This window comes from Empidonax traillii, unplaced genomic scaffold (genome assembly GCF_003031625.1).
Source record: "Empidonax traillii isolate 1590-97213 ecotype Southwest subspecies unplaced genomic scaffold, ASM303162v1 scaffold514:size563947, whole genome shotgun sequence".
NCBI lineage: Eukaryota > Metazoa > Chordata > Aves > Passeriformes > Tyrannidae > Empidonax > Empidonax traillii.
The window spans coordinates 545882-556397 of NW_020955707.1; the positions used below are offsets into that span (position 1 = coordinate 545882).

Genomic DNA, 10516 nt, shown 5'->3' on the forward strand with positions numbered 1-10516 from the left:
CATTCTAAATAATAAAAATGATTGAATATTGTATTTGTCTAAACCACAAGTTAATCTAGTTATTTCTTCTTTCAGTAAGTCCTGTTCAATGTGGCATGCTTTCTTATGAAAAGCTTTAAAACCTCAGCTTCTTTTGCTTAAATACATTGTTGCTTTTTCTTTTGCTTTAAAATGCAAATAACTTAAGTGTTCTGTCTTATGAAAGTAAATTAAACTAGAAGATTATTCAACTAATGCTAGAGGATGCAATCAGAGTGTGGTACATTTTCACAAATGCTTATTCATTACAAAATGGAAGTGATTGACGTGATTTAAATATTACAGATGTGTAAGTGCACAAAATGCGTGGAAGACTTCTTTCTTCCAGAGGTAAAGATTCCCCTACCTGATACCACCTCAATTTAACCCCACTTTTCCCTGCTGCATGCCTCAGAGTATCATGAGGCCTGCTAGAGGTGACAGGCTGTAACTCTGGCTTTGCTCTGTCCCGGCAGCAGAGCTCTACTCTGTGTCTCCTGCCACTGAGCTGCTTGGATCAACAGGGAACCGATGGACATCTAAATCTGCAGCCAGTGTCTCCTTGATGCTCTGTTGTTTTGGCATCTTTTCAGGTGACATGGTCACTCCTAAGGTAGCAGCATGAGCTGTGAGACTTCACATCATGCCTTCTTCTCCGCCTTCATCTTCTCACCTTTCTCTACCACTCTCTTCTCTTAAAGAAGATATCCATCTTCATATTCCCCCCGGTATTTCAAAGCTCCACGTAACCTGCCACACACTTATGGTAATGCCCCAGGCTGCCTGAGCCCTTCAGCTGCCTGAATGCCTGTTTTCTGCCTTGTCTGTGTTTCAGGGAAACTCCTGGTTGTGCCACCTCACGGAGCAGTCATCTCTAACCCATGCTTATGCCTCTTCTGCCCCTGTGTGCCTTGTGCCTGAGCCCCTCAGCTGAGGTGTACTTGAGGTACATACTCACACCACCACTTTCTCCTGATTGCCCCCATATGAGCACATACAAGGACCACAAGAAACACTCCCTTTTCTCTCCCAGCAAAGGGCTGGAAGAACCTTCCCAGCTCCCTTGAGGGACAGTGTTTGGTAGCTCAGGCCTACAAGAGCAGAGTGTGACTGCTTGGCAGGTGTGCTGCCCAAAGGCTGCTTCTTCAGCTGCTGACAGATGGACACCTTCTGGGTTCTGCCACCGCCCTTCACTGTTTGCTCCTGTTCACAAAATTACAGAATATTCTTAGTTGGAAGGGACCCACAAGGATAATCGAGTCCAGTTCCTAGCCCTGCACAGAACCATTCCCAAGAATCACACCACGTCCCTGAGAGCATTGTCCAAATGCTTCTTGAACTCCATGAGGCTTGGTCCTGTGACCACTTCCCCGGGGAGTCTGTTCCAGCACCCAACCACCCTGTGGGTAAAGAGTGTTTTTGTAATATCCAAGCTAAACCTCCCCTGACACAACTTCAGGGCCATTCCCTCAGGTTCTGTCACTGGCCACCACAGAGGAGATACCAGTGCCCGCCCCTCTTCTTCCCTTCATGAGGAAGTTGTAACTGCAGTGAGGCTCCTCCAGGCTGAACAGACCAAGTGACCTCAGCCAGTCCTCATACGGCTTCCCCTCAAGGCCCTTCACCATATCTGTTGCCCTCCTTTGGATGCTCTCTAAGAGCTTAGTATCTTTCTTTTATTGCACTGTCCAAAACTGCACACAGTATTCAAGGTGAGGCCACACCAGGGCAGAGTAGAACAGAAATGGTTTGGTTTGGAAGCGACATGAAAGATCACCTTGTTCCAACCCCCCCTGATGTGGACAGGGACACCTTCCACTAGACCAGGTTGCTCAGGGCCCCATCCAACCTGGCCTTGAAGTGTTGCTCCTTTCCTTTCCCTGAGTTTTTTTTTTTCAAGGTACCACACTACCTTGCAGTCTGTGACTGCGTATCAAAGGTAATGTTTTGTTAAGACTGCCAAAGGATATTTTTATTTTTATATTTATTGTTGTTATTATTACAACAACTATTACTGCTATTATTACAACAATTACTGTTATTGTTGTTATTATTACCTAGGGGTGCTGGTTGACAGCCAGCTGAACATGAGCCAGCATGATGATACAGCCCATGGCATCCGGGCCTGCGTCAGCAATAGTGTGCCCAGCAGCACTGGGGAAGTGATTCTCCCCCTGTACTTGGCACTCGTGTGTGAGGCCACACCTTGAGCCCTGTGTCCTGTTCTGGGCCCCTCAGTTCAGGAAGGACATTGAAGTGCTGGAGCAGGTCCGGAGAAGGGCAACGAAGCTGATGAAGGATCTGGAGCACAAGTCCTGTGAGGAGTAGCTGAGAGAGCTGGGGGTGTTCAGCCTGGAGAAGAGGAGGCTCAGGGGTGATGTTACCACTCTCCACCTGAAAGGAGGTTGTAGCCAGGTAGGGGGTCAATTGCCTATTCCGGGCAACTGGCAACAGGATGAGAGGACATGGTCTCAAGCTGCTACAGGGGAGATTCAGTTTGGACATTTGGAGAAATTCCTTTACAGAAAGGGTGGGTAAACATTGGAGGCGGTGGAGTCACCGTCCCTGGGGATATTTAACGGAAGACCAGACGCGGCACTCAGTGCCACGGTGTAGCTGACGTGGTGGCGCTCAGTCCCAGGTCGGACTCGGCGATCTCGGAGGTGTTCCCCAACCTAACTGCGATTCCCGGGATTATTACCGTTTCCACCGCTGTCATTACCATCCCCGGCCCTAAGCCCTGGGCCGTCCCGGGGGCGGGGCACCGACAACGGCGCCCCCTAGCGGCCGCCGTGACTCCATCCCTGCGGGGCGCGCGCCGCTCCCGACGCCGGTCACCGGGAAGGAAGGATTCGGGGGGGGGGGGCGGTGCTTCCCTCGCCCGCCGGACGTGACGGACGGGGCGGGGCGGGGCGGGCGGCGCGCGGGGGATGCGCGAGCAGCGGCGGCGGCGGCGGATCCCGATCCCGGTGGGGGCTGCGGCGGGAGGCGGGGGCGGTGTCCGCCATCAGCGCCGCCATGCTGAGCCGCAGCTCGTTCACCAGCCTGGTGGTGGGGGTGTTCGCCGTGTACGTGGCACACACCTGTTGGGTCATGTACGGCATCGTCTACACGCGGCCCTGCGCGGCGGCGGCGGCGGCCGGCGCTGCCGGGGGGTGCGTCTGGCCCTACCTGGCGCGGAGGCCCAAGCTGCAGGTGAGCGGGACTGGGACTGGGACTGGGACCGGGACCGGGACCGGAACCAGGACGGACCTCGGCCCCTCGGTGTCGCGGGCTCCTCGGCTCCGCCGCTCCCCCTTGTCCCTGCCCTCGGCCCCTGCCTTGGGCAGAGAGCGCCCGTGGCTGCTGGCACGGGGAGGGTGGAAGCGTTTGGAGTTTGAGTTTTTTATTGATTTCTTATACTTGTTGGCACACACAACTGGGTAGAGCAGCGTTGCGGGAGAAATGCTGGGCCTGTTTAGTCTGGAGAAGACTGAGAAAGGATCTCATTAATGCTCGTTAATATCTCAAAGGCAGGTGCCGAGGGGATGGTGCCAGGCTCTTTTCAGTGGTGCGTTATCGACAGGGCAAGGAGCAATGTCCATCAACTAAAACATGAGAGAAGTTTCAGCTCAACGTGATGTAGACTTCTTTGCATTGAGAGTGGCCAGAGCACTCGAACAGGCTGCCCAGGGAGGTTGTGAAGTCTCCCTCTGGAGACATTTCAAGCCCACCTGGACACATTCCTGTGTCACCTGCTCTGCGTGACCCTGCCTTGGCAGCAGGGGTTGGACTGATGATCTCCAGAGGTCCCTTCCAACGCTAACAATTCTGTGATTTTGTGAAATAGCTCCACTTCCTTCAACTTCCAGGACAGGTCAGCCTTTTAAAATGTATGTATGTATGGCCAGTCCCTTTAAAATGTACTTAGTGGCTGTGTTATCATGTATTTCTGTCCCCAAAAGGAGCTGAAAGCTGCGTTAAGACTTTTTTTGAGTACATTATTGTCTATGTATATAACCTTCCTGTGATTGGGGAATTAGTGAAGCTGAAAAACAGACCTGTACTTTAGGCATAGCAATGCATGGATCTGATATTTCCATACTCTGATTTCTTCATGCTGTGTTTTGATTTCAGTTAAGTGTGTATACTACCACACGGTCAAGCATTGGTGCTGAGAGTAACATAGATCTCGTTTTGAATGTGGAGGATTTTGATATTGAGTCCAAATTTGAAAGGTAAGTGTCTGAACTAGTAGAATCTGAGGTGCCAGAGTTCCTTGTTTAATTTTGAAGCATGTATCCTAAGTAGTAGTTACGTGGACGGAAATATGCATGAAGCAAGGTTAGGCTTCACAAACACAAAGAAATTACAATAATTAATAAATTTATAATACAACCAATTATGGGGCGATTAAAAGTTTCATCGGTTTCACACAGCTCTGTCTCATCAGTTGGCAGTTTCCTATAAAAAGATAAGTGAAAATTCGGCCCAATACAGATCAATTATTTAAAGGAAGGCTGGTATAATACTATTAAAGCAGTAACATGAGTTTGAAATGCTGAGATTCACAAAGGTGAAGATCCTAAGGGAAAAATGGTTATCACATCTTGCACCTGTAAATCTTGTGCCACATCGTGGCCTGTAAATCCCCTGGCAGTTTCCCCAGTCTGAACTGATTCCTTTGATATTTGTTGGGGGTGGGTGCTGGCATTCCTAGAAAAAGAAAACAACCCTGACAAGTTACCCCTTAGTGAATGAAGTTTAACTGCATGAACTTGGTATCTCTCAGGTGGAGTTTTAACTTCTATTTCATGAAGTGCTTGCTGCACTGTTCTTCTTGCTTGCCCCGTCTTTTCAGGGGGGTCTTCTGATTAATTTCATGTTCGGAGGGAGTTAGACTGCTTGCAAAAGTTCAACAAACCACTGCTGCTTTTGCTGGGTTTCTTCTAAGGTTTTTAGCAGGCTTCTGCTTCTTGCCCTGGAGCCATGAATTAGTCTTATCCATTATGCAGATAACACTTGCTCAGTTTACTCCAGTGATTGGCTGCCATCTGGGAAGTGAATCCAGCTTCTCAGCATCCCACTGCATTAATATTGACTGGATTTCAATCTCACCCTATTTATGGCCTGGCTTGGATATCTCGGTAGCTGTATGTGGCACTGTTTTAGTAGCCATTTGCTGACCCTGGCAATCATTTAAGGTTTCAGCTTTAATTAAGGGTCGACATGCTACTGTATCGTCATCAGATGTCAGTGCAAACATTACGTATTGCTCTTTATCAGAACAACAGGCTTGCTTTTACCGTCTCTCAGCTCCTCCAATGAACACAGTAAGTTTTAGTTACAAGACCATGTTTCAGAGAACATTACAGGTTCTGCATCCTGCCAGTCTTCCTCCAAGATTCTCTCATGCACATTCCAAAGCTTCACCTGAAGCTTTTGGATGTGATCATACTGGGCAACAAAAAATGCCTCTGCTTGCAGCCTCTTTTCCAGCTCAGCAGCAAGCAATGCTTTTGCCTGCAGGCTTTTTTCTTTACATTGGCCACCCAGGACAGCAATTTTAGCTGTCCCTCCGGGGATCCCTCCCATTTCTCTCCAGTGTTTCAAAATACAACCCAAAGGTGATTTCTTTTCCTTCTTTGAAACCTGAAGAACCCACAGTACAAAATAAACCAAATACTGGTTCCAAAAGCAAATAAGCCATTGAGTCTGGACTCCCAAATTAATATCCGACATACCAAAATACCAAATACAAATTACCAGTTACCAAATACTCCACACAACGCATAAAAAAGATCCACACAACTTATTTTGGTAAACCTGAAAAATGCCTTATTTTAAAAGTGCAGAGGCATGTTACCTGTGTCATAGACTGGTTTGGGGATCTGAGGTTCTTCCCAAGAAAATCTCAGTGCTGTCTGGAGATCCAGAGGTCCCTCAGATCCATGGGAGAGCAGGCAAAGTTGTCCCACCACAGTCACCAATTCTATTGCCTGAAAGCAGCCCTTAAAAAAACCTCTAAGACTGAAATTGTGAATTTTAGAAATCAGGCATTCTTTTATTATAACGTACTGCATGGGCACAGCATGTCTGGGTGCATTGGTCATCATTTTGCCAAAATGCAGACCAAGGTATCTCCGCTACAGCTTGTGTGTCAACATTACGTGATTATTCATTTTTTGTTCCCCACATTCCTGTTACACATTCATGAAGTTTCCCAACACTTATTAGCATATATGCATATCCTTATAAGGTTTCTGAGGGTCTTCATTGAGGGTCTTGGTGGTCTTCTCTGTCTGAAGCCCCCCCCAAGTTCTAGGAGACCACTTTGTAAACTTCTTGAAGACAATGCACGTGGTTAAAAAGTAACTCAGTGTTGCCTTACTGGCTGACTCAGTTCTCCTCCTCATTGTTTCTTTAAATCACTTAGCTCAGGTATCTGTAATTTCTGTTTTGTGGATACTCTCAGTTCTTGTTACATCTTCATACCCCAATGTCAACTACTGGTTAGTTTGGATCAGTGCGCTGTTTTCAGCCATAAAGACAAACGTTTCACAGAAGTGTGCCTTGCTTATAATAGTAAAATTGACTTTCCACTGGAAAAATCTCAGGTCAAAGTGCCTGAAGATGCTTGAGACTTCCCTCCAACCAGTACACTGTCTACACGTTATGTTTTGTTGTTAATTGCCATGGTCTCAGACCTGGAATAAAACTTGGAAGTCAAACTGAGTTCTTTCCTGTGTTTTAGCAAAATGCTTTTCCATAATTGTTTCTGTGCTAATAATCATAAAACAAAACCTTCTCTTATAGTAGTGTAGGGTTTGGGGACATTCTTGGTGCCAAGGTTGTGCCCTTAGAGTAATTTTTGAGTATAACGCTGCACTCTACATATGCCTCTGTGCAATTAAAATTATTGGAACTACTTGTTCTTCTATTTGCTGCCTCACTTTTTTTATCTTTATTTAAAATAGTTTGTCTTATTCATGACTTTCTTATCACATTCTCCAGTTTTTTTCATTTTCTACATTTTCTGTGTTTAAAGAATACATTGTTCTGTAGTTTAATTTTCTGTGATTAAAGGGCAAGTTGGTCATATTAGACTTCATCTCAGACAGACTTCAAGCACTAAAGAGGTGTGTTGCTGAAAGCCTGCTAAGCCACTGAAAGTATTCAGAGTAGAATAAGCTGAGCAAGACTACAGGAATAGAAGAGGCATTATGCAAGGTTGCAAGTAGAATGATTTCTTGGCCAAAATAAGGGGAATGACTTCATGGTTTGGGGCTCCAATTTAGAGTGCTGTGCTTGGCATACCATAGCTGAGAAGATATTTTATTAATGCAAAGTGCATGGCAAAACTTGGTGATTTTCCTTTTAAACTTTGTATTGTCTATACAATCTATGATGCATATTCGGCACATGGCAGGCTGTTTCTTGTGAGTGTTTTCATAATTTTGGCCCTATGACCTATCAGTAGAGGAAAGCAACAAAAGAATTGATGATGCAGTCTTGTGTCAGCTAGGGCAATAAAGTATAAATTGGACAAAGGTTAAACTATTTTAGGATAACAGTAAAACTTTGACAATGCATATATTGTAATATATACTGGAGTATAAAAAAATTATCCTGTCCCGACATGGATCATTAGGACATACTAGCCAGAAGTAATTGTTGTGTTCCAGGCAACCCAGATGTTTAATAATAGCTAAATATTTCAGCATGTACATTTCATAATGTATTTATTTTGCGTTTTAGGACAGTGAATGTCTCTGTACCAAAGAAAACGCGAAATAATGGCACATTATATGCATATGTGTTTCTTCATCATGCCGGCATTTTGCCTTGGCATGATGGTAAGCAGGTGCATATAGTAAGCCCTCTGACCACATACATGGTTCCCAAACCAGAAGAGATTAATTTGCTCACTGGAGAATCAGCCACACAGGTAGGTAGTTTTACCATCTATAGAAGAAAAACTGCAAAAAAAAAATTTCATTTATAGACACTTGTAGTGTTAATATGTGGCATGCTTGCGTCTTTAAACTAAAATGATACCATGGAGGAAAAATAAAAATCAAAACTCCTCTTCTTGATTATCATGTGTACTAACAGTAGACCACTCAGCAGAGCAGAGGCAGAGCTTTCTCTTTAACACTGGCTATTTAACACTGCTATTAAAACACTGCCTTAGTTAACATTAATTACTTCTTAAAGAATTCATTGCGTTTGGTAGAAATATTACTCTGTAATAGAATGGTAGAATCCATGCTCTGTAACAGCATGGTGCTGCTTTATATAGTGAATTGAATTCGTGTGAAATAATATGCTTTGCTGTTGTAAAACAGCAGAATAACATATGAAAAGAGATATGTTTTTTGTTTAATCATCCACATCCTTTTGACTGTTTTGAGGTATCATCTGATTACTGTACAGTCCTGTTTTCAAAGTGAGTTTTTCTTACTAGTATACACATTCCTAAAGCATGAAGATTAATTAGGTGAATATTCATTCTTGATGAACAAGGCTGTGATTGGGTACTGCAGCTTTTCAGTGTCAGATTATGGTGGGCCTTTACAATCTTCTCTGTTGCATTTGAGCAAAATACTTGATCTGGTCAAAATTTAAGTGAAGTATTTCTTCATGTGTTTCTTTTCTTTATATAGTTAACAGCTCCATAGATTCTGTGAGTTACAGTATTATCCTATTCAAAATTTTGTGTTGTTCAGCAGCATGTATTTTTATACTTCTTTTAAAGCAAATTGAAGCAGAAAAACAGACAAATGCACTGGATGAACCTGTCTCTCACTGGAGGTCAAGATTAACCTTAAATGTCATGGTGGAAGATTTTGTGTTTGATGGGTCATCCCTCCCTGCTGATGTTCATCGTTACATGAAAATGTAAGTTGATGATTTAATTTTTATAGATTTGTTATTATAAACTTATGGCACATTTCTTCAAAAATCCTCCCTGGCCACTGTTAGTAATTTTATATTTAAATGGGCACTTAGGAGACAAGAATAGATGCTCTGAATGCTTTTCCATAAAGAGAAATTACTAAGGTAGTTTGTAGTAGAAAACCTGATACCTTGCTCTTGGGCAGGTCAGAGTTTAGAATACTTATTTTGTAAGGAGTTATCATAGTAAGACAAGCAGACAAAGTAAAATTCTACCGCAGACTTCTCCAGTTTCTCCCTTTGTTCTCCAATTGTCTTTCTAGCCTTTAGAGCAGTTACTGTCCCTTGACCCTTTCCAGTTATCCTTCATCTGCAAGTTACACGTACAAACCCCAAATGCTGAACAGGCACAGGTGGTCTCCTATGATATCTTTTTTTGTGCCTTTATGATTGGCTTTATTTTACTTTGACAGCGTGTATCCCTACATTATGCCATTTTTCTCAAGAAAGTACTAAGAAACAGGGATAGGTTTTTAGGCCACTAGATGCAGGCAGCAGCTTTTATTCACAACTCCCTTAAATCACTTCCAGTGCCAACCATATAAATAGTGCTGTATTGGCTTGTGCTGTTGTATGATGATACCTTTCTCTACAAGTATCCTGTTAAATCCAGATTTAGTTGCCTAATCAGCAGACTGATTAAGCAATTGGGGTTCTGGGATAGCTTTCCAGCCAGAAGAGAAAAACTTAGTAACTCATAGGGTAGGCACATAATAAGAAGGGGTTGTTGAACTGGGGTTGATGAACGAGGATGTTTTTTCTGGTCTTGTTTAGATTTGCTTCGGTGCTGTTTTGTTATTATATTGCCCAGGAAATAGTTTGGATATGAAATAATCTGCTGCAATTCCACTAGCAATAGCTTTAATTGTAGTTATTACCTAGAAGTAGAAACCACTTCAGTTACATAACCAAGCAGTATTTCTGAACCTCAGTTTGGTACTTTTATGTGTTACTGTTGCACTTTGTATATTTAGTAGGCAGTCTTTCTTAGCATACACAGGGGCTTCTTTTGTCAACAATTAAAATTCAACTTTCAGGCTTTAAAAAGCTCTTTTAGGCTATTCCACAGACTTTTACTGAGAACATCGCAGTGTAGATAACTTGTTTTTTAGTGAAGACCTTAAGAATTTGTCTCTCTTAGAGCATTGGGCTAAATGCTTTTCTAAGATACTGACAAAGCTGTTGCATATAGGTTATAATTTGCTAAATAGCTTGGTAGAGGGCTTGAAGGTTGGGTGGTTTCTATTGGATTCATGCATGCTGATGAGGTGGTGAAGCAATCCAAATGAGACCTTCTGTGGAGGAGATGGCAGAGAAGATTTCTGCTCCTTGGGCGCTCTCTGCAGTAGTATTTGGCCTCCTTGTATGCATACCAGCCCTCATGCTACTGCATGTGAGGTTGCTGACCCAATAGAAGACTGACCTGCCAGGTGCAGAGGAGTGGGGGAGTTGGTGGAGAGTTGTTATTGTTGCAATATGAGCAGGATACTTGAGGCAAAGGATACAAATATATGCTAGTAAACTTCAGCATGCTTCTCTTCCACAGGCTTGTAGATTTCCT

General features: G+C 43.8%; 1 protein-coding gene across 1 annotated transcript in view; it reads left to right on the forward strand.

The window, feature by feature from the left end:
• The first annotated feature begins 2933 nt into the window (after positions 1-2933).
• Positions 2934-10516, forward strand: part of CLPTM1L (CLPTM1 like) — an 8465-nt gene continuing 882 nt past the window's right edge. Inside the window, exons 1-4 of the mRNA XM_027896735.1 lie at positions 2934-3213; positions 4135-4235; positions 7756-7945; positions 8756-8898. Of these exons, the coding sequence (XP_027752536.1) occupies positions 3037-3213; positions 4135-4235; positions 7756-7945; positions 8756-8898 (611 nt within the window). The 5' untranslated portion in view covers positions 2934-3036. The remainder of the gene's footprint in view (positions 3214-4134; positions 4236-7755; positions 7946-8755; positions 8899-10516) is intronic.